At 39.9% G+C, this 26,688-nt stretch overlaps 2 protein-coding genes and 1 pseudogene across 3 annotated transcripts; 1 reads left to right on the top strand and 2 right to left on the bottom strand.

Moving 5' to 3' along the window:
• The first annotated feature begins 686 nt into the window (after window positions 1-686).
• Window positions 687-11,801, top strand: LOC122129087 (receptor-type tyrosine-protein phosphatase eta-like). Of its 2 annotated transcripts, XM_042704123.1 has the most exons (3): window positions 687-836; window positions 10,777-10,857; window positions 11,069-11,801. In XM_042704123.1, exons 1-3 carry the CDS (start codon window positions 768-770, stop codon window positions 11,183-11,185), a joined length of 267 nt encoding a protein of 88 aa, XP_042560057.1. In that variant the 5' UTR covers window positions 687-767; the 3' UTR covers window positions 11,186-11,801. The 2 variants fall into 2 exon arrangements, with proteins under 2 accessions (XP_042560057.1, XP_042560056.1); XM_042704122.1 differs by lacking the exon at window positions 687-836 and having other exon boundaries at window positions 10,476-10,857.
• A 733-nt stretch (window positions 11,802-12,534) lies between these two features.
• Window positions 12,535-16,676, bottom strand: LOC122129091 (receptor-type tyrosine-protein phosphatase eta-like). Its single transcript, XM_042704124.1, has 3 exons — window positions 16,646-16,676; window positions 16,191-16,447; window positions 12,535-14,156 (listed from the first exon to the last, which is right to left on the bottom strand). Exons 1-3 carry the CDS (start codon window positions 16,674-16,676, stop codon window positions 14,025-14,027), a joined length of 420 nt encoding a protein of 139 aa, XP_042560058.1. The 3' UTR covers window positions 12,535-14,024.
• A 7,515-nt stretch (window positions 16,677-24,191) lies between these two features.
• Window positions 24,192-25,786, bottom strand: LOC122129090 (annotated as a pseudogene).
• Window positions 25,787-26,688: the final 902 nt, after the last annotated feature.

Genomic DNA, 26,688 nt, shown 5'->3' with positions numbered 1-26,688 from the left:
AGTGAAGCTCGACAGTGATTGCGAAAATGGTTTAGTTTCCTGCAGTAATGGCATTGCTTACCATATGCGAGGCACGCTGGATGCTCATTACCACAGTTCCTGCAGTTTATTATGTTTTCTGCGGCACCTTGATATTTCTGTTGCTTTTGGGCAGGCTTGTATCCTCTCTTATCCCGGTGAATTGCATCCATTCTCATTGAAGAGCTGTGCTCTGTGAGACATGTATTATATTGATATAGACACAACAGATTTACAAATATATACACACTACAATCACTGTTTTGTTTCACCAGGTCTTACACAAAAAGATAATATAAAAAAAAATAATTAAATGAATGAAAACATTCTTAATGTGACCTTTTAATGAGATTAGGCCTAATTTGACAGGACCTCTTGTCATCTCACTGTCATGGCTAACATCTTCCATACACATCTGTGTATTTTCCCTGGATGATTCATTCAGAACAATCACTTAAATATTACTTAATAAAGATTCTTACACTATAACCATTTTATATTTCAAGAGGCAAGAGTTACAATACAGGTCTCAATTCACAGAGACATCAACAAGCAATGCCTGCCACTCTGTGGATATTCAGTGTAAGTACATGAAGCATTTTGCAATGAATGAAGTAACAAGTGTAATGAGAATGAGCTGCGTTGTAGGCGTCACAAGGCATGCTGAGTAGTCGTGGACACCGTGAATTTAAAAATCCTCTGAGTAGGAGCACTGGTAGCATTAGTCAACTATCCAGCCAACATCCAACATGAACTTACGGCAGCTCCTCACACGCATCGGGCATTGGACCCTGATATACACCTGCTTCTCCATCAAGGTAAGACCTTATTAGGCCACGTTTAATAAAGCGTGGGTATCTTTGTTGCCTGGGTTTGCGTTTTTAGAAACAGCATGGCAAACGAAAAGGAGGTGTTAATTTACATTTTATTACTGAAATTGATAAAACTGTCTTATAGACTTATACAACTTTGACCAGAAAGTAGTTTTGTGCATGGACGCAATGCATTGGAAAGTTAGTAAATAAGGCTTTGAAGTCTTAAAGGACAGTACTACTTCAACTACTTTTTGAAGTGGACACGGTGAAAAATATTTTACGGGGCATCATCTCTCAAATCAATTTATCTTTATCCAAAACATGTTCATCGTGACTATGCTATAACACATACACTAACTTTTTATCAGCAACTATTGAGCTTTAACTCGATACAATGATCAGGATCAGAGAGAGAGAGAACTAAGACACAAGTTTTGGTACCTATGGAAAATAAAAAAGCTTTGAGATAAAATTCAGTCCTAATGAGAAATGGAGCATCTCAGTGAGAAACGACCTGATTGAAAGACACCCTTAATAAATAGCAAGGTAAATGGCATGGCGCTGCCACCAAAAGGATCACAGTAATGGTCAAGACAGATTCTGTGACCCAGCAGACAAGCTGTGCAGCTCATGAGCTTTGGAATCAGGGATGAGGATGGAATATAAGGAATTTAGGTGACTTACAAAAAGGGTGCAATGGCACACAAGGAACATTTCAATGGGGATGTGGAAACAAAACCTATATTAGGGGGAAGTGAATGAGTCATTGTTCATGAACACTTGTTGTCAGTGGAGTAAACACACCAAGGCTGTGAGAAGCCTTTGTCCATTTTTAGGGGTGTGAACAATTGGCCAGGCTGAAAAAGCCAGGTATGTGTTTTGTTCGGTCCGACCTGTCAGATCGGTTGCTGGGTAATTTTTCAGTTCATCATTCTTCAGTCTTCCATTAGTCTAATCTCATGTGGAAAAATGTATAGAATTTCATCTCTTATATTTCTAACTGGATAATGATGGATTTGTTTCAACAGGGATTTTGATTAAGTTCACATTAGCTATTAAACCTTTGAATATTTAAGAAGAAATAATCATAAAGAATTATTGAATGGACAATCTAATAAGGTGAAGTAAATACCCTAGTAGAAACACAATCACCAAATAATCAGTTAGAGGGAAATACTGACTTAAGATCAGCAGTTAATGAGCCACAGGCCTATTTAGTTTATCATGGCTGATCAACTCATATTTAGCTACCTTGGGAAATCAATGTGTTTCTGCTCTGATGGCTGAAGTATCTGCTTTTCTTAGCAGGAAACAAAACAATGAAAAGAGAGCTACTGTAGGTGGGAAACCTCTCAGGGTGTAGTTAGCAATTCACATACACATTAACACTCACATTAGCAACTCAAACAGGTGGTATGCCTGTACTTACAGTGCATCTGGAAACTATTCACAGCGCTCCACTTTTTCAGCCTTATTCCAAAATGGATGAAATTCATTTTTTCCTCAAAATTCTACAACAAATACCCCATAATGATAACGTGAAAAAAGGTTTTTTTAATTTGTGCAAATCTATTAAAAATAAAAAACGAAAAAATCACATGTAAATAAGTATTCACAGCCTTTGCCATGACACTTCAAAATTGACTCAGGTCATCCTGTTCCACTGATCATTGAGATGTTTCTACAATTCAGTGATTGATGATGACATGATTGTGGAAAGGCATCAACCACCTGTCTATATAAGGTCCCACAGTTGACAGTGCATGTCAGAGCACAAATCAAGCCATGAAGTCCCAAGGAATTGGTCTGCGGACCCTCCAAGACAGGATTGTATCGAGGCACAGATCTCGGGAAGGGTACAAAAAAATGTCTGCAGCATTGAAGGTCCCAATGAGCACAGTGGCCTCCATCATCCATAAATGGAAGAAGTTTGGAACCACCAGGACTTCTTCCTAGAGTTGGCAGGCCTGGCCAAACTGAGCGATCGGGGAGAAGGGCCTCAGTCAGGGAGGTGACTGTTAAATGTAGGGGATTGTGAGCCGGTTAGAGCAAGGTGGAAACTCAAGAGGAGGGACTCAGGAGATGTAGTTGTTGAAGATGGGATTCTTTATTTCCCCCAAAATAAGGCCCCATAAGGCGGTAAAATAATGAAAATACTTATACTAAAGAAACATGTTTCAATACTGAAAATAATAGACTTAGTAGTCAAAATAAACAATCAAACAAATAGTCAAATGACTAATTCAACCACAATAACTGGTCATAAGTAAATGGTGAGAACTCTAAGACGTACGTCTCTTCATCAGCAGACGACTGAAGAGTCTCGTTTAAGTATTGCCTAACCGCCCCTATAATTGGCGCATGCCAATATACAGCAACATCTAGGGGTGTCTCAGGCAGGCAAACCATTTGGCTTAAACAGCCACAAAACATTGTTCCACATAGCTGGAAAATTGCAGCAACATATTTACAGTACCTTCGCTATCTGCCGGCATAGCCAACACTTAATTTAAACAGCCTTAAAACTATTAAAACAGAGCCGGTTCACTTCCGGTTAACTCAGAAGTCATAATCATCTTAAAACCAGCTGTTAGACGTCGGGCACTCTCTAAACAAACGAGACATTGAACAGCGGTAAGACGAACAATGCCATATGAATTGATGTGAGATTATAAACTAAATAAATGGAACATTTAACACAAGACATTGTATGATGTGGTTATTTTAACTGTAAACCGAATGGTAAGGATGTACTGTATTTAACCTGTAGAGGTGTAATGGTTGTAGAAAGCAATTGCAACATTCACCGTTGATGGTGTAAAGACGTCATCACCAGCAACGGGAATCACGGAAGTTTGGATGATGAATGATCAGGTTAACAAACATAAAAACGGTATATGGACACGTATAACAGACATGCAACACATAAAGGCAAACATTTACACCCGCTTACATGTCTGTATATGGAGGCAGTGTATTACTGCCGTGACGGTCGCCATGCGTACCGTCACAGTGACCAAGAACCCGATGGTCACTCTGACAGAGCTCCAGCGTTGCTCTGTGAAGAGAGGAGAACCTTCCAGAAAGACAACCATCTTTGCAGCACTCCACCAAGCAGGCCTGTATGGTAGAGTGGCCAGACAGAAGCCACTCCTCAGTAAAAGGCACATGACAGCCCGCCTGGAGTTTGCCAAAGAGCACCTGAAGGACTTTCAGACCATGAGAAACTAAATTCTCTGGTCTGATGAAACAAAGATTGAACTCTTTGGCCTGAATGCCAAGCGTCATTTCTGGATGAAACCAGGCACCGCTCATCACCTGGCCAATACCATCACTACAGTGAAGCATGGTGGTGGCAGCATCATGCTGTGGAGGTGTTTTTCAGCGGCAGGAACTGAGAGGCTAGTCAGGATCGAGGGAAAGATAAATGCCGCAATGTACAGAGACATCCTTGATGATAACCTGCTCCAGAGCGCTGTGGACCTAAAACTGGGGCGAAGGTTCATCTTCCAACAGGACAATGACCCTAAGCACACAGCCAAGAAAACAAAGGAGTGGCTTCAGGACAACTCTGTGAATGTCCTTGAGTGGCCCAGCCAGAGCCCAGACTTGAACCCGATTGAACATCTCTGGAGAGATCTGGAAATGGCTGTGCACCAACGCTCCCCATCCAACCTGATGGAGCTTGAGAGGTCCTGCAAAGAAGAAAGAGAAACTGCCCAAAAAATAGGTGTGCCAAGCTTGTAGCATCATATTAAAAAAGACTTGAGGCTGTAATTGCTGCCCAAAGGTGCTTCAACAAAGTATTGAGCAAAGGCTGTCAATACTTATGTACGTGTTATATTTTTCATTCTTTATTTTTAATAAATTTGCAAAAAATTCTAAAATCCTGTTTTTGCTTTGTCATTATGGGGTATTGAGTGTAGATTGATGAGGGAAAAAATTAATTTAAACGATTTTAGCATAAGGCTGTAACCTAACAAAATGTGGAAAAGTGAAGCGCTGTGAATACTTTCCGGATGCACTGTATGTGTGTGAGATGACTCTGTATTGACATTCATATTCAGCTGATGCTATATTTAGCTCAACACCACTGTCTCGAAGCGGATCTCGGACTGTCTTGCTGATATATCCACATGGATGAAAAATCACCACCTTCAGCTGAACCTGGCCAAAACGGAACTGATGGTCTTCCCAGCCAAACAGGTCATCCACCACAACATTATTGATGACCAACTGACCTTCAACGCCCACATCGCCTCTGTCTCCAGGTCGTGCCGCTTTGCGCTATACAACATCCGCAAAATCAGGCCGTACCTAACCCAGTATGCCACCCAGCTGCTGGTGCAAACCTTGGTGAGTTCCCGCCTTGACTACTGCAACGCCCTCCTAACGGGCCTGCTGGCTTGCGTGGTAAAACCACTACAGATGATCCAGAATGCGGCGGCGCATCTGGTGTTCAACCAACCGAAAAGGGCACACGTCACCCCGCTACTCATTGAGCTCCACTGGCTGCCGGTAGCTGCTCGCATTAAGTTCAAGTCACTTATGTTCTGCTCCCACCTACCTAAATGCTCTTGCAAGGGCAAATGTTACACCCAGGACGCTGCGCTCGTCTAGTGAGCGTCGTTTGGCACTGCCGTCTGTGCAAGCACGGCAATCCAGACTATTCTCATTTGTAGTTCCACGTTGGTGGAACAAACTGCCTAGCACTACCAGAGCAGGCGCGTCCCTCTCTACCTTCAAGAAGCTTCTGAAAACCCAACTCTTCAGAGAGCACCTCCCTTCCTAACTGGCACGTTGACTAGCGCTTAACTTGCACTTCAGCAGTTACATTCCTGCACTTCTTTTTCCTTTCTAGGTTGTTTTTCTAATTCTTATGTAAAGTAGTATTTATTGTTACACCATGTTTTTATTGCTCTTAGCTTGACTGTTCTCTCCCTTGTACGTCACTTTGGACTAAAGCGTCTGCTAAATGACAAAATGTAAATGTAAATGTAAATGTAGCTGATGTGTTTATCCAAAATGACTTACATTACCATACAGACATATTTTCAACAGTATGTGTGCTCCCTGGGTATTGAACCCATGTCTCAGGAAAGGTACAATATAGATACAGTACATGATATGCAGTATTGCTTTTACAAACACATACTAATAACTCCATATTCACGCACACCAAAAAATTATTAATCTTTCCCTCTCTCTCTTTCTCTCACACACACAAAAGAAACACTTGTCACTTAATGCACCTTTTTTCCTGTAGCCAAAAACAGACCAAAGCAACTAACAAATGTGGTAAAATGAAAGCTATTGTAAGTGAATCGTTGATAACAATAATGATTAATTGATTGGTTTCATAATTAATTAATAACATGATTGATGGATCCAGTATGTCAGAATAGACTAGAGAGTTTGGAATACACAGCTGTTTTGGAGATGAATGAGTAAATGATCATCAATATTAATGATTGAAGAGTAGAAGGAAGTAGGTGAGTTGATTAAGCTAATATTGTCCTCTAGCCTGTTTGTGCAGAGGGGTATTTTCTTTTTTACAATTTCCGCCTATTTTTCACTGTTTCCTTTAAAACTTGAATATTGTGGTTCTACACATTGGTTATTATGCATTCATGGCTTACATTCAAGCCACACCACCTGGACCATGAACTGTAATTAGTTAAAGTTTTTTATTATGTCATTTTAGTTTACATTTCAGAGCAGCAAAAGTAAATGATTTGTCAGGAAAAAACATAAAATGCCTATTGGTTTTTTTAAGTTTCAGTGTAGAACTGGGTTTTAGACGTGTCTGACGAAGTGTCTCGTAACCTCTCCAAAATCACAAAATACAAAAGCAAATACCTATCTCTGTACTCAGGCACGTGCACAGATAGACCCCTAGTGGTGCTCAAGCACCTGCCCTTTTGCCCTGGTTGAGAAAAGTGCCCCTTCTGCTGGAGCCAAATTTTGTCTTCATTCATCAATATTTAAGAATAAAACTTACTCTCTCTGTCATCAATTCCCCCCAAATGTGTTTTGATATATGACGGGGCATTTATTTGAGTTCTTGTGAGAATTTCGGCCCGACATGCTCCGCGGCGCTCACAAGTCCCACGCCCCCCTCCCTCCTCCTCCTCCTCCACTTAGTGCTCATGTAGTGCTGAGCGCCAGGCCAAACGGGTGCAGCCTACTTCTTCTCTGACCCGCAGCATCAGACAAACAGGTAATGACGGTGTTTGTGCAATCCCCCGACGTTGTTTGGTGATAAATGAACCACAACATTAGCGCCGCTGAAAACATTACGTCGCAACTGGTCCGACGTTTCCTAAAAAAATAAACAAACACAAAACTCACAAAATCCGTGATTTCAAAGCCTTGTCCAGCTGTTTACTGACGTGTGTCATGTTTAATGAAAAGATAGAGGGAGAGAGATACAGGCAGGCAGACAGACAGATAGGCAGGCAGGCAGGCAAACAGGCAGGCAGGCAGATAATTCAAAGGCAGTTTTACGGTTCTACAAATTAGACAAGTTCACTAGTTTTGTTTCATTTAAAATCGTAATTATTGAAATGAAAGGTCGTTTTTAAGTTGAGCTACATGACAGTCTGGTGAGGTACAGGGGCGTTTCTAGGATTCAAAGAAAGGAGGGGCTTAGCCCCAAGGGGAGTGGCATGTTTGTGCGCTGCAATTTTTCTTTTTTAAGGCCCATTTGGGGTCGCGGATATCCATTGTTTCAGACAGTTCATAGATTGGTTTAATCAGAAAGAGTGTGATTTTGCTCTGTAGTTTTGCTTGCATTCAGTATATGATAACACAAGAGACAGAATGACAGGGTCATAGTGAAATTTGACAACACAAATATACCAGCTGTGGTGAAATGACCTGTTCTGAGCACCAAAGCTGTCCTGTGGGTAGCTCTTCAGCTTAACCTGTCTGGGCCCTGTGTCTTTTTCACCTAAATCATTAGTTGCTGCAGCTGCTTGGTCTGTCTCTTCCTCTCTCTGACTCTCTGCCTCAGCCTCTCCTTCTGCATGACCATTTAAGATAAGTTCAAACATTGAAACATTAACTGATCGATATCCAGAAGCCAATTGTATGACTTGGCATAAAAATATCATGTAATAAACCCTTGGAGTAGCCTAGGCCTGACAACAAATGCCTATACATTTCTACCACAGTAGAAGAAAATAAAAAAAACTCCACTCATTCCCTTCTAGACCTGTAGACCACTAACCTCCATCACACCGGCTCCTTCAGCCCTGTCAATCTCCTGCTTCTCTCTCTCTCATCTGACTGGGCGGAGCTTCCACCTCTCCTTAAGAATGTTCTTATATCCATCTGGTCAATGAATTGGATGATATACCTAGGGTGACCAGATTTGAGTTTGTGAAAAAGAGGACACTTCGTCGCGGGGGGGGGGGGGGGGCGTGGCGGAGGGCAAAGTGCAAATGTAAAACAAATATTGTTTGTGGCATTTAGTCCAGCGCTTCTTTAATGTGTCCTGTCCATATATTGAAGCAATAATGATAACAAATAAAAAATTCTAAATAATAAATACTTTATATAGCCACATATTAAAATAAGAAAATGAAGACACTTTTCAGTCCTCCTCATATATTAAAGCAAAAATAATAACAAATACAAAATTCGAAATAATAAATACTAAATTCTTTATATGGCCACATATTAAAATAAGAAAATTAAGACACTTTTCAGTCCTCCTCATGTGGTTGGGCATATTTCTCTGAAGACTGAATCAAATAGGTATGAAAGTCCTTGCAGGTCATGTGTTTGAAATTGTACTGGGTGCACCGTGCACAGAATCCCCTTCAGCACTTGAGATTTTTTGAGCTGTCACCGAATCTGGGAAAATCTTTCTTAGCAAACCAGATGTGCAGTCCATTGATCTGTAGCTGTTGTGATGCTTTACTGTATGAAAAGCAAGGGAACCCTCTGCAGCCGTAACAGAAGTGTCTGTTTTACTCACAAAAAAGTCTGTCACTTTACTCTATGAGCTCTCTCCTCTTGCTGCAGTTTTGTGTTTTGCAGAGTGCACGTGAGCTTCCAAATCGCTGCCACCTTTATTTGCCACCGACACGTAAAAGTGCCTGCTCTGCATGTCATGCACTCAGCTTCCGAAGCATCACGGCCGAGGCGAAAACATGGGTATTTTTTTTGGAGTTCGTCCGTGAACTTACATTTACGTTTCGGCATGGCTGCAGATGTCATGTGCTGTAAACAATGCAACTAGTGGAGGCGGCAAGGTGCTCAGTGTTGCCAGATTGGAAATGGTGAAGTATCGTACCAAAGGCTCAAAATGGTCGTATTTGGAGGATAATTATCGTGTATCTGGCAACACTGAGATCGGTCGACCAATGACTGTTCTCTCTACAGTCACAGCTCGCGCAAGAAGGTGGAACGTAAGGGAGATACCATTTCCAAAACGTGTAAGGGCGTAATGACTAGTTTGTGAAAGACCCAGAGAAACACAAATATCCGACGAAGCAAAATCCCGGACGTTTTTGGAATCCCTGCCGGACGCATTCTTTAGGTCTCGAAAAGAGGACATGTCCGGGGAAAAGAGGACGTCTAGTCACCCTAGATATACCGGACAATAGCGTTATGACTTATGAGGGACACTATGACATTTCGTTTTCACTAGCATTAACTGATTATAAATAACAACATTCTATAGGGACTGATAATATTGTTTTGAAATACTAGAGAGATATATCAATGCAAAGAATAGAGAGATGTCGATAGTTATTTCTTGTGTTTCGAATTTGCTCGTTCACACTCTTGCTAACTGGTGACAGTTTCTAACAAAGTAGCAAGCTAGCTTAGTTTTCATATAGCCCACTACAATATTCGCTTTCATTTGCCTCATATCAAGTAAACCTAAAGCAGGTAACACTCGTTAACAACTACAGATAGCCACATTCTGTAACTTCTTGTACTTACAATTTCACTCCGTGCATCATTTACTTTGAAATCCTTGTCTATAATACTGGCTGTCGTTGACGAGAGACGGTACTAGTGCCCGGGGTTTATATCGTAAAGTATGATGAAAGGCTATTGGATTATAATTTGAAGGGGGAGTAAACATACAAACCAGAACGCACGCACATAAGTAGCATGTTAGAGTTATAAATAACTTGTCCGTGTCAGAAACAATAGTTTAATTTTTTTTTTTTTTTTTTAAGCCAATAATGCCAAATGATTTGGGGGGGCTGAAGAACATTTTAGGGGGGCTTCAGCCCCCCCAAAATAGGCCTAACGACGCCCCTGCTGCATACTGCATTTTAAAACAGAATAGTGGGAGAAGAATCTACAGTATGCAGCCAGGCTTCATGCATCAATCTATTTATCCATTCTTCTCATTTTTGGCTCCAGCGATCTGCTGTGCTACATATTTACAACCTACCTACACCAGACATTACTGAGCCTTCTGGAGGTGTTGTAGGTCTAATTCAAAGAAACACTGATGAAGGAAGGTGCCTGCTTGAAAACCTCAGTGAAATGCTCACAAAGGCAGCTTTGTTATTGTTGTTGTATCCTGCTGCTCAGGTTCTATGTTTGGGCATGTTGTTGTGTTAAGCACTTGTGGGCTACAGACAGCACATGTGGCAACATGCGATGTGTGTTGTGGCTGTCACCATCCAGTTGTGAATTGGTATTGTGTCTTGCTGCGCAGGATCTATGGTTGGGCAGTTGCTATATTAGTTAGGTAAGGTTGCTGGGTATGAGTACTTGCATGTGACAGTGAGAGATTTGACTGCTGTGGGAAGTCCCATATCAATATTTTCAGGAATTTGTTATCTCTTCCTGTGTTTAACTATCTGAAGGCAGTACTACCATTTACAGACATTTTTTAATGGTAACTGTCCTCAGTGGTGGAGTGAATCAGACAGGAACCTTCATTGCCATCGATCGCATTATCTTCCAGATTGAGCGTGAAGGCATGGTGGATGTGTCTGGAATCGTCTCTGACATGCGTATGCACCGGCCATTCATGGTGAAGACAAAGGTGAGGGACACCCAGCCAGTCACACACCGACAGTGGGATTTATTTAAAAAGCTTATTTACACAGTTGTTATGCAATTTAACATTACTGTGCTGACAGTGGGATATACCTAACCTGACCCCAATATGTTTCACGCTAAGCTGCCTAGCATGTTGCATAGTTGAACATGAAGATCTAGTTGATTAAGGAGATTGTGCTTTGTTTTGTCTACAGTGCCATTATGTGTTCCTGAACCAATGTGCTTTGGACGTCATAAGGTCAAAGATGGGCACCAATGAGAATCTGACCTACCAAAAAACAGAAGCAACCCACATTTATGAAGCTATTTAGGCAGGTTGACTTCAGCAAATTCAACAAATGCTCAAAGTAACAAAGCACAAAAGTGTGCACAATATTTTGCCCGTGACCAAATAAGCTTAACATGTTATTAACTATATTTCTGCTGTATTTAAATGTTTGTTATCAGTGGTGGAACAAACCTAAGTTGGCTACTTTTACTCACTGTACTTAAAGGGAAACTTCTGGATTTTTCAACCCGGGCCCTATATTAAGATCTTCTTTGATCCAAATGTTTTAAATCACATCAATAACTGTGATGAAACTGTAGAAAATGATCTTGATCTTCCGGTCTCTGATGTAGCACCCTACTCAGTGTCTGCAGTTGATTTTCTAAGGGAGGCGCTCTCCTTTGAGTACCCCCTCCGGCACCACACGGTACAGGCCAATGGACTACAGGCACTGAATGGAGTGATATGTCGGAGACCAGAAGAAGAGAAAGCTCAAACACTGACTGTACAAACAGTCATTTTCTTGTTTCTTTCTCCACTATCTGCAGCCACTGGCGCCTGCAGCTGTAATGTTGTGCGCACTGTGCATCATTTTTTTTAAATGATTTTGTTAAAAAAAAAATACATTCTATCTTGAAAATAAAATTGTGACAACAGCAGATTGTGTCTTTGAATTCGTTTTTGTTGAATAATGTGATTGAAATGTTTTGGCTGCATCCATGGACGGATTAAGAAACCACGGGCCCCTGGGCCTGGGCATGTTAACAGGTTTAACATTTTGAGGGAATATATAGCATAAGGGATCTTTAATAGTCCAAAAAAAATCATCCTTGATCACTGTCGCATTAAACTAGCGACACTTTGACGTCCATATGTTCGGAAAGATTTAGAAAGCAGGGTCTGCTTTGCCTTCGAACCTTCCACGCTGGCTGCATTGTCTATAGCACATACACATTTTCTAACACAGCACAGGTACACTCAATTAAAGCCATTAGCAAATGAACAAAATACGCCTTTTTCAACCACAAATAAGAGATACATAACAGCGACTTCACGCAGAGGCTCTGGCTTAGGGGCCCCCTGAGCTCATGGGCCCCTGGGCCTGGGCCCAGTAGGCCTGTTTGTTAATCCATCCCTGGCTGCATCCACTGTGTCCACTTATGTGTCATCACGCAAATACATTTGAAGGCTGATGATTGGTGTTAACGTCACTGGCAATAGGCCTAGAATCAATGGGTCCCCAAAGGTGCAATATGCAACAAAAAATTAATAATAATAATAATAATCACAATTCCCTCTCTTAGATTTGTCGACTCATATTATGTTAATCAACTCACACTAAGAAACACACACACACACACACTCACAGACTGTCCAAAACACAAAATCTTATATCAATTCTGAGTTTTATTTTTCTCCTGTCAATACAGTAATAGAAGTAGGAAATGTACATGTAAAAGTAAAAAATATTGTAAAAGTGTCTGCAGTGCATAGGAAGCTCAAACAAGAATACAAAACAGAATTTTACAATAAAGCCATCATTTTCTTTACCAAAAACAAAACTAAAATGTTAACTCTTCAGCAGTATCTCTGTTACATACAAAAAATACCAAGTAAAAACCACTTTTGCATTTGCGTAAAAATAAACACTGTGTGCTATACAATGAAAAGGAATCAAAGGAATATGCCTATTTTTAGTTTGAAGTGAACAAACATCTTCTTCTTACTTATGTTGAATAATGATATTTCAACACTAAAATTGATTTCTTTAAAGGATTTCTCATTCTTTTCTCATGCTTATTCCTGGAAGTGGTAGTCTATGCAAAGATGACTCTATAGCTTCCTGAAGGTTCTATTTATTCTGCGACAAGTGATGTTGTGAAAACCCCTGCCATTTCACTTAAAAGAGGAATCTCTTGAATCCTTCCATGGCTTTCTTAAACCTGTTTCAAGTTTACATCTCATGATGTGTCGTGTGTCTGCTAATGATTTTATTTCAAAACAAATAATAAAATGTATTGAAATGTATTGTACATTAATTGGAGTCATAGCTTGGGAGTGATTGGAGCAACATCTTAAAAACATATAAAACATGTGACATAAAACTTATGACACAATTGTACCTTCTACCGCTGCACCTCTGAGAGGAAACAGGAGTGTACCTACAGTGAAACAGCTATTCATTATTAACAGACATCTTAAATTATCGTATAATTATTAACATGCAGGCACTAGAGGGTGGTAAAAAACTTTACACCTTGTGTAATGTAGACTTTAGACTCCAGTAGATTTATCCCTTTGAATTAAAGTGGAAGACATTTAAATAGCAATGGATAACATAGCCTGATGTCATTGAAAAATGGTCCCAACATAACAGTCTGAAAGAGTTTCATAAAACAAAGGGTACAACATGCCCTCCCCCCCCCCCAGTGGTCATTAAGTGCAAGTACATTAGAAGCATGAAGTGTATCAGCATAAAGGAAAATATACATCTCACAGTAACAATTTTAGGCAGTTATTAGAAAATCAGTGCATAGACAGTAAGGCAGGATACAGTAATGCAAACCACCAAACGCAAAAGCCCACAAAAACTCTAAGCTCTACAATCTTATCTTAATAAAAATTCATACCTGGTCTATGTTGAATGTCTACATACATTTAAGATATTCTGCCCTAATACAATTACTTCGTCCTCTCTTTCTCTATATCTCTCCCTCTGTATGTATTCTTCTATCAAAATATCCTTCCATTTCACTAATAAATATTTACAAATCCTTAGAAGAATAAATATATTTCTATGTTGTTGAACAATTAAATGAAGTTGTGTAATGGACATCCAGTTCTGTTAAATGTATGAATCACCATACATATACAGTCTTAAATTATGGTAAGTTAGGCTTAAGGTTTTCGTAAATGTCCATTGCTCCTGTGTTTTGGTAAATCAGGTCCACATTGGTGCCCATCCTTGACTTTATGACGTCCAAAGCACATTGGTTAAGAAACACATACTGGTCCTGTGAACAAAACAATGTAAAATTTCAGATTTGTTTTTCAGGGCCCTCTCAAAACAGTTGAACTAGTGCTTCTGTTCACTCCATCTGCACCACACGTTTAGCTGATGACATGATGCTGTACCACCATCATTTCAACGTGTTTCCCAGAATGTCCTCAGCTATGGTATACCTTCTCTAAGAAATACTTTCGAACTCTTAATCTTAACACACTTTTCATATCAAATAAACCTTGTAGAGCTAACAAATGTTGTATTTATGTCTGGACATGTCCACTGTCTGAGATGTCAGACCAAGATATGTGTTGTATTACATTTTATACTTCATTAAATAAAAAGAAAAACCATAGGCATAAATTATGTAGCCCTTAATTTTTTACATCTTTGCCTGCAGCTGTCCGTATTTGGGCAGACTTAGGGCGTGGCAAAATCTCAATGTTCGCTCGGGTAACAGTAAACGACAGCACCCTAATTTTGTTCCTCAGGGTCAAATTAGCCAGAAACCGTTGAGAAGTCGTGCCGCTTATAATGCACACTCAACTTGAGCCTGCTAGTGGAGTACTTTTTGCGCCCCACGCAAATAAAAAGAAATATTTTTTTCTTGAATATCTCAAAAAGTAACGGTTTTAGAGCCTTCATAGTGCATCTATAAAATGCATATGCTGGTCATTTTGAGACCAAATTCAAGTGTCTACAACCTTCAGAAGCTGAGAAGCTGGACGCACGCTAAAAGGGCGTGGCAAAATCTCGATGTTCGCTCGGGTTACAGTAAATGACAGCACCCTAGTTTTGTTCCTCATAGTCAAAATAGCCAGAAACCGTTGAGAAAAGTCATGCCGCTCATACTTCATACTCAACCTATGGCCTGCTACTGGAGTATAAGAGAATAGAAAACAACTTTAGTAAGGTATACTTTTCAAGTCTTTGTGAAACATTGACACTGTTATTGAGAAATGCACCCTTGCTGATCAGAGTGAAATACTCCCTTTTCAACAGGATTCCCTTTCACTTGAACTCAGTATTTCACTTCACGTCTTTTGTTGTGTTACAGAGCAATAGTGTAAGTCCCCATCCATCCACCTTCTCATCTGTCAGTACTACTATATATGTAATATTGATTCCTATAGTATAGGTGGAATTATCTATGCATATACATGACCTGGGACGTGTTTCCTAGAGCCTTCTTAATGCTACGTCATTCATAAGGTAAGATGCACCTTAATCTATCGAGGGGTTTCCCAGAGTTGCTTAGCTAAGGTATCCGTTTTCTAAGATATGTGTTCATACAGTTGGTCTGGACCACTCTTATCTATACCTCAACGCAGTTTTCAATTTAAACATTTAAGAGCCTTCAAATGTTCTGCCAGTGTCTGGACATAAGTGTTGACGGCAGTATGAGACCAAGATTAAATTGTGTGCTTCATTAAATAAATAAAAAAACATTGGTATAAAAGAACGTTCTTTTTTCCATTGCAAGTTTATGAGTTACTTTTACCTTACAGCTGTTCTTATTTGGGAACTTTTATTTTGACATGCATAGTATTTCCTGTTGATGTTCTTTCCAATAAAAATTACTTGAGCTGCAATCTGACACATGCTCATCATAATCATCTCACGCATGCTCAAATCCATGTGCACGACAATAATCAATTCCAGAAACATGGATTCAGCCTCTTAAAAGTATATGTAAGAAGATGTTTCTTAAGGAAACTGTAAAGACATGGGTTGGGAATCCCTCGTAGAGACACCTTAACACCCCTAGATGTGTGTCCAACATTTAATGTCGTATAAAGTTATTATTCGGGGGTACAAGGGACTGCTATGTTAAGCATTATCAATGTAACATTCTGTGTTCTGCATCTTGTTAACATCCTATCTGGCAGCTGACTTGGTAACAGATCTGGGGCAGGTATATCCTACTGTCAGTACTGTAATGTCCAATTGCATAGAAGGTGTGCTGCCAGGTCTTTCAGGTACAGTTCTGCGTCAGGTAAGTCCTACTGCCTGTGTTGTTTGTGACTGGCCTGGGCTCTCTTACCTCTGTCTGGACCATGAGCGGCCGGTGCATACGCATTTCATAGGTGATGCCAAACACATCCGCTATGCTTTCACGTTCGATCTGGAAGATGATGCGATCAATGGCGATGAAGGTTCCTGTACGACCCACGCTTTGCTGCGTTTGTCTGCTACCATCTTGTGCTGCATTCTCACGACGCAACGCTGCTGTATTTGTGGGCTGCTTGTTGCTACACTGCTTGGCTCCACTGCTTGGTTTCACTGCCTGACTGTCACCGCCTGGTTAATCCAACGGAGCTACCCGACGAACTAAACATATGACGTGCTCCAGGCAGGCTGTATGGTGCAGTTGTGGCGTGTCTGCGGTGTGTTCTGTGTATTGTATGCTTGTGGTGTGTAAGTGCGTGGGCGAGTTCGACCATCAATAAACTTGTCTCGTTCGTATGATCATATGAATCACTGTACTGTTTGACTAACCACACTGTCGGAGCAATTTTAGTTTATTCATTTTTGTTGTGTTATCCCGGAGTGATAAGTGTGCTAGGGCCTTGCTGAGTTTTCCTGCCATTATTATTATAGTTTGATGTTTGGTTTTACACCCAAGGATTGTGTTTGGTGATTTGATTTGGCAGCACTGATTTATTTATCATTTGATTTTGGGTTGGATCATATAATTTGCTGTGCTTGTGTGTTTTGTTTCTGTTTTCTGTTTTTGGTTAGGTTAAACTCAGTAGGCCATGGATGCTTAGCTCCTGAACGGTCTGCACATCAAAGCCCTCCTATCCTAACATACAGTATAAGAGGCAGTGGTAAGGGCACCACAAATGGCTTAATGCATAGCCCCCACAAGAGATGGTGGACATGCTGTAACTTAACTTATCTACTCTTCCATCATGATTGACAGCCAATACAATGTTATGTAATTCAGATTTTAATTAGGGCTGTCAATAGATACAAAAAAATTAACTAATTAATCTCACATTTTGAAATGCATTAATCTAAATGAATCGTGATTAAAAGTTTGTTTGACTTCTAAAGACTAAATCTTATAAATTAACGAGTAATCACTTTCAGACAGCGTGTATTTTAGACACTGTTGTTTAATTGTATTTTTTTTTAACACAAAACTACACGCAGAACTGTGTTTTCAAAGAGGCTCAGGCCTATAACTCATACCTATAAAGTGCCAGCCAGGTACAGACTGTGTGCCGCGCAGGGTAGATGTTAAAATGGAAGTAGCCTAGCAGCTGCCAACATAATACGGGCACTATCAGTGCCTAAAGTGGTCAGTTTGCCACTTATCTCCCATCTGTTTGAGACGTCGATTAATTCCTCTGCACAGTCCTCCGCTGTATGTCGCGAATGTTTTTTTTTTTTTTTTTACTTCCAATGCAAAATATCTCAATTTCCATACATTGTCAATAAAATGAGCTGTGACACCCAGGTAATTGTCATTTCTGACTGACGTCCAGTTGTCACCAGTAAGGGCGACGCTGGCAGCTTGTTCGAGGAGCTGCATTTTTCGTGCTCTCTCGCCGTCATACAAGGAATGTATGCGACGGTAAATCGTAAGAATTGTCCCCTGAAGGAATTCGAATCACCTCAGACAGCCCACCGTCCTCAACTATGTTGATGGGCCGACAGTCACCGGCAACCTAAACTGCGTAAGCGTTGGTAACCTTTTCACGGACTGGTCTAGTTATTTTAGTGAAGTCGTGGAGTGTTGGTTGGCGACCATCTAACCTGGGACTGTCGGTTGATAACTTAAAGACGAGCTGCTTCTGTGATAGCTAAATTCAGCTTGACAAATGCTACATACAACTTTAGTTTTGTCGGTTGTTCCGTCATTTTTACTCTTAAACAGAAAGTTTCCGCCCAACAATCCCTCTGCTCTCTCCATCTTCAACTACCGTCTCGGTCTCTCCTATTCCTGACTGCAGGCACGCGGCGGTTTCGTGTCATGTGTCAATGCACATCGGAAGTAAACAAAGTTGCGTTAACTGCCTTAAAATATTTTATCGCATTAATCTCGGCCACAATAATCTCATAGATTAACGCGTTAACTTTGACAGCCCTAATTTTAATACATTTTATTGGCAAAGATAACAATTTACATTACAGTTCGTCAGGGGCGTCGTTAGGCCTATTTTGGGGGGGCTGAAGCCCCCCTAAAATGTTCTTCAGCCCCCCCAAATCATTTGGCATTATTGGCTTAAAAAAAAAAAAAAAAAATTAAACTATTGTTTCTGACACGGACAAGTTATTTATAACTCTAACATGCTACTTATGTGCGTGCGTTCTGGTTTGTATGTTTACTCCCCCTTCAAATTATAATCCAATAGCCTTTCATCATACTTTACGATATAAACCCCGGGCACTAGTACCGTCTCTCGTCAACGACAGCCAGTATTATAGACAAGGATTTCAAAGTAAATGATGCACGGAGTGAAATTGTAAGTACAAGAAGTTACAGAATGTGGCTATCTGTAGTTGTTAACGAGTGTTACCTGCTTTAGGTTTACTTGATATGAGGCAAATGAAAGCGAATATTGTAGTGGGCTATATGAAAACTAAGCTAGCTTGCTACTTTGTTAGAAACTGTCACCAGTTAGCAAGAGTGTGAACGAGCAAATTCGAAACACAAGAAATAACTATCGACATCTCTCTATTCTTTGCATTGATATATCTCTCTAGTATTTCAAAACAATATTATCAGTCCCTATAGAATGTTGTTATTTATAATCAGTTAATGCTAGTGAAAACTAAATGTCATAGTGTCCCTCATAAGTCATAACGCTATTGTCCGGTATATCTAGGGTGACTAGACGTCCTCTTTTCCCCGGACATGTCCTCTTTTCGAGACCTAAAGAATGCGTCCGGCAGGGATTCCAAAAACGTCCGGGATTTTGCTTCGTCGGATATTTGTGTTTCTCTGGGTCTTTCACAAACTAGTCATTACGCCCTTACACGTTTGGAAATGGTATCTCCCTTACGTTCCACCTTCTTGCGCGAGCTGTGACTGTAGAGAGAACAGTCATTGGTCGACCGATCTCAGTGTTGCCAGATACACGATAATTATCCTCCAAATACGACCATTTTGAGCCTTTGGTACGATACTTCACCATTTCCAATCTGGCAACACTGAGCACCTTGCCGCCTCCACTAGTTGCATTGTTTACAGCACATGACATCTGCAGCCATGCCGAAACGTAAATGTAAGTTCACGGACGAACTCCAAAAAAAATACCCATGTTTTCGCCTCGGCCGTGATGCTTCGGAAGCTGAGTGCATGACATGCAGAGCAGGCACTTTTACGTGTCGGTGGCAAATAAAGGTGGCAGCGATTTGGAAGCTCACGTGCACTCTGCAAAACACAAAACTGCAGCAAGAGGAGAGAGCTCATAGAGTAAAGTGACAGACTTTTTTGTGAGTAAAACAGACACTTCTGTTACGGCTGCAGAGGGTTCCCTTGCTTTTCATACAGTAAAGCATCACAACAGCTACAGATCAATGGACTGCACATCTGGTTTGCTAAGAAAGATTTTCCCAGATTCGGTGACAGCTCAAAAAATCTCAAGTGCTGAAGGGGATTCTGTGCACGGTGCACCCAGTACAATTTCAAACACATGACCTGCAAGGACTTTCATACCTATTTGATTCAGTCTTCAGAGAAATATGCCCAACCACATGAGGAGGACTGAAAAGTGTCTTAATTTTCTTATTTTAATATGTGGCCATATAAAGAATTTAGTATTTATTATTTCGAATTTTGTATTTGTTATTATTTTTGCTTTAATATATGAGGAGGACTGAAAAGTGTCTTCATTTTCTTATTTTAATATGTGGCTATATAAAGTATTTATTATTTAGAATTTTTTATTTGTTATCATTATTGCTTCAATATATGGACAGGACACATTAAAGAAGCGCTGGACTAAATGCCACAAACAATATTTGTTTTACATTTGCACTTTGCCCTCCGCCACCCCCCCCCCCCCCCCCCCCGCGACGAAGTGTCCTCTTTTTCACAAATCTGGTCACCCTAGGTATATCATCCAATTCATTGACCAGATGGATATAAGAACATTCTTAAGGAGAGGTGGAAGCTCCGCCCAGTCAGATGAGAGAGAGAAGCAGGAGATTGACAGGGCTGAAGGAGCCGGTGTGATGGAGGTTAGTGGTCTACAGGTCTAGAAGGGAATGAGTGGAGTTTTTTTTATTTTCTTCTACTGTGGTAGAAATGTATAGGCATTTGTTGTCAGGCCTAGGCTACTCCAAGGGTTTATTACATGATATTTTTATGCCAAGTCATACAATTGGCTTCTGGATATCGATCAGTTAATGTTTCAATGTTTGAACTTATCTTAAATGGTCATGCAGAAGGAGAGGCTGAGGCAGAGAGTCAGAGAGAGGAAGAGACAGACCAAGCAGCTGCAGCAACTAATGATTTAGGTGAAAAAGACACAGGGCCCAGACAGGTTAAGCTGAAGAGCTACCCACAGGACAGCTTTGGTGCTCAGAACAGGTCATTTCACCACAGCTGGTATATTTGTGTTGTCAAATTTCACTATGACCCTGTCATTCTGTCTCTTGTGTTATCATATACTGAATGCAAGCAAAACTACAGAGCAAAATCACACTCTTTCTGATTAAACCAATCTATGAACTGTCTGAAACAATGGATATCCGCGACCCCAAATGGGCCTTAAAAAAGAAAAATTGCAGCGCACAAACATGCCACTCCCCTTGGGGCTAAGCCCCTCCTTTCTTTGAATCCTAGAAACGCCCCTGCAGTTCGTAATACTCTCAGAACCAGATAATTTGTTCTTCTTTGCCTGAACCACCAGTGTCTTCATGGCCCGCTTTCGCTGTTTTGCCATGTCTCAGCCTCGCCCCTTTCTCTTCTTCAGCAGGCGTGCTTTAAGATTCTGATGGTGGTCTGCACTGGTGATGCAAGGCAACTTCGCGTTAATATTTCCATGCACTCGCACTCCCTTCTAGCACGCGCACCTGTTCGCAATTCACTGAATCTCGCGCTCCCTTCTGGCACGCGCACCTGTTCGCAGTTCACTGAATATGAATACCTACACCCCCCCCCCCCCCCCCCCCCCCCCCCAAAAAAATGCTCAAAATTATTCACGTAGGTCACCTATTTTGGTTTCAAAACGGCGAATTTCGCCGAAAGGTGAGGGATTCTCATGCCTGTTACACACACATAGGTAAGGTGCATACAGTAGGCAGCTGCTAGCTTGTGATGAACTCATGTGTAAATATTATGCACTCATGAATATGAACTCGTGAATATGAACTCTTTCTTACGAAGTTGCACAAGCACCCTGAGGGTTTCTACCTTTTCCCATTATAATTTTAATAGTTAAATCGAGGAGACTATAACATCAGCTACATAACCAGCTATCATTTCATGCAAATTGAACTTATACGATTAACTCGTAAGGTTATTAAGTGTCCTTAGCTAGCTAATTAGCTAACGTAGCAACAGGATAACCATTGCAACCAGGAAACACAATTTACCTACAATCTAAGTTTAATTTCCAAAATTAGCTCACCAATAAAAAGCAGTCTTGGGTTCAAAGTGATCACAACCACTTGTGTGATGTTAAATGGCTTCACATAGACATAAAACAATCCCAAGAGAAATAAAGCGCTGTAAGTTCAAAACCAAGTTTATTCTTGAGGTTCCAAACATGTTCAAAGGAATTTGGCTTTGAATGTGAGAAGTCGATCGAGTTATCTTCTGTCCCGTCGCTTGAAGCATACCTTTTAGCTCCGGCATGGGTCTCCCATTATAGGCCAGGCAAATTAACCCTTTTTGGAGCCAATAATAGAATTAATTGTAAAAGAATTTTTTTCAGCATAGATCATTTCTATGAGGTGTCCAGAACAACATACTAAAAGTCCTAAGAAATCCTAGTTGAGGAAATATGTTTAATTCTCATCAATCTGAGATGTGTGCTAATAATGCATGGCAAAAATACACCTCAAAAATTTAATTTTTTTCCTTTACGCCTATCAAAATGAAACTTTACACAATGAAAGTACCCATGAAAAGTAACATTTTTTGTATTACAAGTTTCTTTGAAAATGAATTTTAATATGCAAATGAGCTATACACTAATCGAATATGCCCAAAATACATCCAAATAGGCTTATTTTTTTCCTTTACTCCTACCACAATAAAACTTTACATAGTAAAAGTATACATGAAAAGTAACTTTTTTTGTATTACAAGTTTCTTTTTAAATGAATTTAAATATGCACATGAGCATCACACTTATTGAATATGTCCTAATTGCATAGGCAGAAACACCATACCCCTGGCAGGTACTACCAAGCCAGGCAGTTTTCAGGTTAGAGGCCAGTCTAAAAGCAGCATTGCCATCTCCCATTGGCAGTAGGATGATTGGATGAAGATTGGGCCGATGTATTTGTCATACATATGAAGGTGTTTCTGCCTATGGACATATTCAATAAGTGTGGAGCTCATGTGCATATTCAAATTAATTTCAAAAGAAACTTGTAATACAAAAAAAGTTACTTTTCATGTATACTTTTACTATGTAAAGTTTTATTGTGGTAGGAGTAAAGGGAAAAAATAAGCCTATTTGGATGTATTTTGGGCATATTCGATTAGTGTATAGCTCATTTGCATATACAAATTAATTTCAAAAGAAACTTGTAATACAAATTGTTTTACTTTCCATGGGTACTTTCATTGTGTAAAGTTTCATTTTGATAGGAGTAAAGGAAAAAAATTACATTTTTGAGGTGTATTTTTGCAATGCATTATTAGCACACATCTCAGATTGATGAGAATTAAACATATTTCCTCAACTAGGATTTCTTAGGACTTTTAGTATGTTGTTCTGGACACCTCATAGAAATGATCTGTGCTGAAAAAAATTCTTTTACAATTAGTCTGTCGTAAAACGCTATTTTGCCTGGACTGTTATTAATCATTTCACGTTTGGACTGAAAGTCCAGTTTTGAGAACTGCTTCAGCTTAGCAATAAAATCTTCCATTCCACAGAAGTGTAGAAGAAGAGCGAAGTTCCCCAGCATAACCCCGACAGGTGCGCTCTCGCACGTCCCCTTCATTGAGGCAGAGGTACTGTGTGCCTCACCGACATGATTTTTCAATGCGTTTTGAGCTCAGCTCAAAGGTTCTACGCATGCGCACGCATGCGCAAAACCCAGTTTGGAGCGATTGTGCAATCCCAGGTGAGGCACTGCCTCACTAGCTCCCATAGACAATACATGGTGCCTAACCTGACCGCACGTCCCTTGTTTTCTCCCGTCTATTTGAATAGAACATGCGCAAATTCAGTGATTTTGATTATAAAAATGCTCGAAATGATTGGAATCATGCAAATTACACCTATACCACAGATTAGTAGAGAAATATCAATATTTATTTTATTTTATAATTTTTAATTTTTTTTTATTTTACTTTTCAAGATGACCTGCCTCATAGGCCCGCACGTCCCTGTTCTGTAAAGTTAGGATGGTTAAGTATCACTCGCTGTTACAGCTGCGTCCATGAGGCTAAGAGATCAGTTGGACAAGGATTAGATTTTTAAAAACCCTATGTAATTTATGAACGGGGATTTTACTCATCATGGCCCGTCATGTCACTCCTCATTCAGACAAATTACCACACTAACGAAGAAATCACCATTCTTCTGTAGTTCATATGAAACTATCCCATGAGATGACGATGCTGAGATCAGGGATTGATTCTCACACCAAAAAACAGGTGTCGCCGTGCACAGCTGGATGCTGCTGATAGCGGCAGCCTTCTGAATCTGAACACTTGACGTGTTGCGTTGATAGGCTACTAATTCAAAGTACTTCACTTTTCTAATCTGATTATATAATCTAGATTGCATGTTAGGTTACTTTCCTGCACTGTTAATAGACAGACTATTTGATTTGGATGCTCCTTTTCTGCAGATATACTAATAATCGAGGACTAGTCATCTGAACTTGGACCATGTCACAGTAAAGTATTACTGCATTTTGGCATAATAAGTTTTGCTACAGTGATGTCTGCTGTATCTTTGTATTTTACATATCCAACATCTGTACAGTAATAGAACACCGAAGTAACATGATTTATTTTATTTAATTTAAAGTGTATTAATCCCAAGGACAGATGTGGAATTTACATAAATAGTGTCTTTATACAAACAAAAAAAAGATTCCCAGAAGATACAATAAAAGCAGGAGGTTGACATGAGCATAGCAATGTGCAAGGAGCGAAGGGTGTTTGCCAATGGTGACCGACAGCAACTCAAGCTGAGGTGTCGAAAAGCCTCTCGATCATATCCTCCACATTCTCTGCCCTGTACTTCTCTGGATTTTTCGTGAAGGAGATGTTTGCATATCTGTTTGGGAAAAAAAAGGTTAAAATAATTACATCAACCCTTTACCCTAAAACTCCTCACTCTTTGGGCTTAAAGTTGAAATGTCAGTCATCTGGAAGTACATACAATCACTCATCTGATGGATATGGTTTTAATATTAAACCATAAAAAACTGGGCCACTTACCACAGACCATGTGCAGATATGTATTTAAAATGGCCTCTGTGTTTTCATTATTGCATCTGATATCTGTCTGTTTCTGATGAAGTTAACCACTTACTAATTACCTACCCATTAAAGTAAACTACTCACTAAGAAAGTACATTTTTGCCTTTTGCCTCCACTGGTGTTCTAGATGGAGATGTTCCCACTCACCTATGCAGGAAGGCCCTGTAGGCCTCGGACACCACCCTCTTCTGAGCCTGGCGAATGAAGTCCCGCTGCTCTTTGTCGGGGATGGCCCAGCCCTTCTGGATCTTACACAGCTCCTCCCCAGGCCATCATTGAAACCCTTGAAAGAGGCTTGTTGTGTTATTTAGTAATTATTGCAATAGTTTTCAAGAAATTACTCTTAGTGGTTATGCTGATGATTGTGGCAATCTGACAGCAGTGGGTCTGCTAAAAACATATACACATTAGTAAATACATGTGGACATAAATAACTTGCCTTGAATTTGTCTTTGATCACCTGGCGTTCTTTATCTTTCAACTGGTGAATAAAATAATGGAAGGGCAAAAGAAAAGAGAAAAATCACAAATTCGTGTTTTTCAGAGGACACAAAATGTTTGTTTCATATCTAGGTACAATACAAAATGCTTACCTTTGTACCAGGTTGGAAAGTAGGCATATTCCGATCAGTTATGTGCTCTGTGACTTTGTACCAGATGAAAAAAAAAGAAATGTTGGGCTCAAGTTGATAAACACTCACACAACAGTGTTCTTCAGTACAGTAAGGAACCTCTCTCTACATCCAATTGTCCATCACAAGCAATAACTTCATAATGTTTCAAACATTTCTGAATTCAAGAATTTTAGATACAAAATCTAACAGAATGACCATATCTAATCTAACACAAATGTCACTCCACCTATCATAAGCATAACAACACAGTTAATGACAGCATCAATGAAAACAATAGACATCAAAGAGAGGATGAGTTGATTATTTCTACCTGTGTTGGTACACCTGGATTTGTTGCTGTATCAGCTCTCTGTAAGAACTCTCCACCTTATTACAGTTTTTCTCGATTGCTAACACACATTTTTTGAAAGCATGCCTCGTTTCCTCAAAACTCTAAACACAAATCCCAAAACCACTCACACAAAATGCAAAACCCTTTATACATCCTGCAAAAGGCAACTTTGCTTTCAAAACAGTGTTATGTCACCTCAAAAGGGTACTTTGTTTTCTAATGACAAACACAGCCCATTATATGAGTAGACATTCTAAGCATCGATTGAACACTGATGTGCTCAATGGAAAACACTACTATGAAATGGTAAAACACCAGTATGAAGGCCTTATCAGGAACATTATGTTACTATACGCTTACTCCTGTAGTAAAATATAACTGTATAATGTTTTTACGCAAATATAAAACAACACACAAATATACAGTAACAACTAAAATATTTCTTTATTTTTTCCAAAAGTGCTGTAGCCTATACATCACAGCAAACACAAATGAATGTGTACCGTAAATGATTTGCACAGAACAAACAATAGGATATAGGCCAGTACAGTCAACAAAAAAAAGAAAGAAAAATGTAAAATAAAAAAGGACAAAAAACTACTGCATCCTGTTCTAGCTCAAGACAATATTGACAATGTGCTATCAGAAATAGACATACACAGTGTTGTGAATGTTGTTGCATTTTGTGTGAGTGGTTTAGGGATTTGTGTTTAGAGTTTTGAGAAAACGAGGCATGCTTCATGTGTGTAAGCAATCGAGAAAAACTGTAACATTGGATTGGATTGCAATACAGTACAGTAATGTGTCAGTGCTGATAGGACGCAATCAGTTGTGGAAATGTATGTGACTTACTTGCACATAGTCATAGCATAACTGTTTGACTGTCGGAGTTTCTGACAAAAGGCACCCTGTACACCTGCTTTATTCTCAAGGTGTTCCGCCT

The sequence above is a fragment of the Clupea harengus genome, unplaced genomic scaffold (genome assembly GCF_900700415.2).
Source record: "Clupea harengus unplaced genomic scaffold, Ch_v2.0.2, whole genome shotgun sequence".
NCBI lineage: Eukaryota > Metazoa > Chordata > Actinopteri > Clupeiformes > Clupeidae > Clupea > Clupea harengus.
Note: the sequence above shows the minus strand (reverse complement) of the source record. Positions and strands in the feature narration are given on the sequence as shown.

What these genes read in the sequence shown, in the direction of transcription:
- LOC122129091 (XM_042704124.1), bottom strand. Translation starts at nt 16,676, where the DNA reads ATGAATAAACTAAAATTGCTCCGACAGTGTG. An exon ending in AAAATTGCTCCGACAGTGTG is followed by an intron (nt 16,448 to 16,645) that starts GTTAGTCAAACA and finishes TGGATTAACCAG; the next exon opens with GCGGTGACAGTCAGGCAGTG. An exon ending in CGCTCATGGTCCAGACAGAG is followed by an intron (nt 14,157 to 16,190) that starts GTAAGAGAGCCC and finishes TTTTGTTCACAG; the next exon opens with GACCAGTATGTGTTTCTTAA.
- LOC122129087 (XM_042704122.1), top strand. Translation starts at nt 10,705, where the DNA reads ATGGTAACTGTCCTCAGTGGTGGAGTGAATCAGACAGGAACCTTCATT. An exon ending in CATTCATGGTGAAGACAAAG is followed by an intron (nt 10,858 to 11,068) that starts GTGAGGGACACC and finishes TTTTGTCTACAG; the next exon opens with TGCCATTATGTGTTCCTGAA.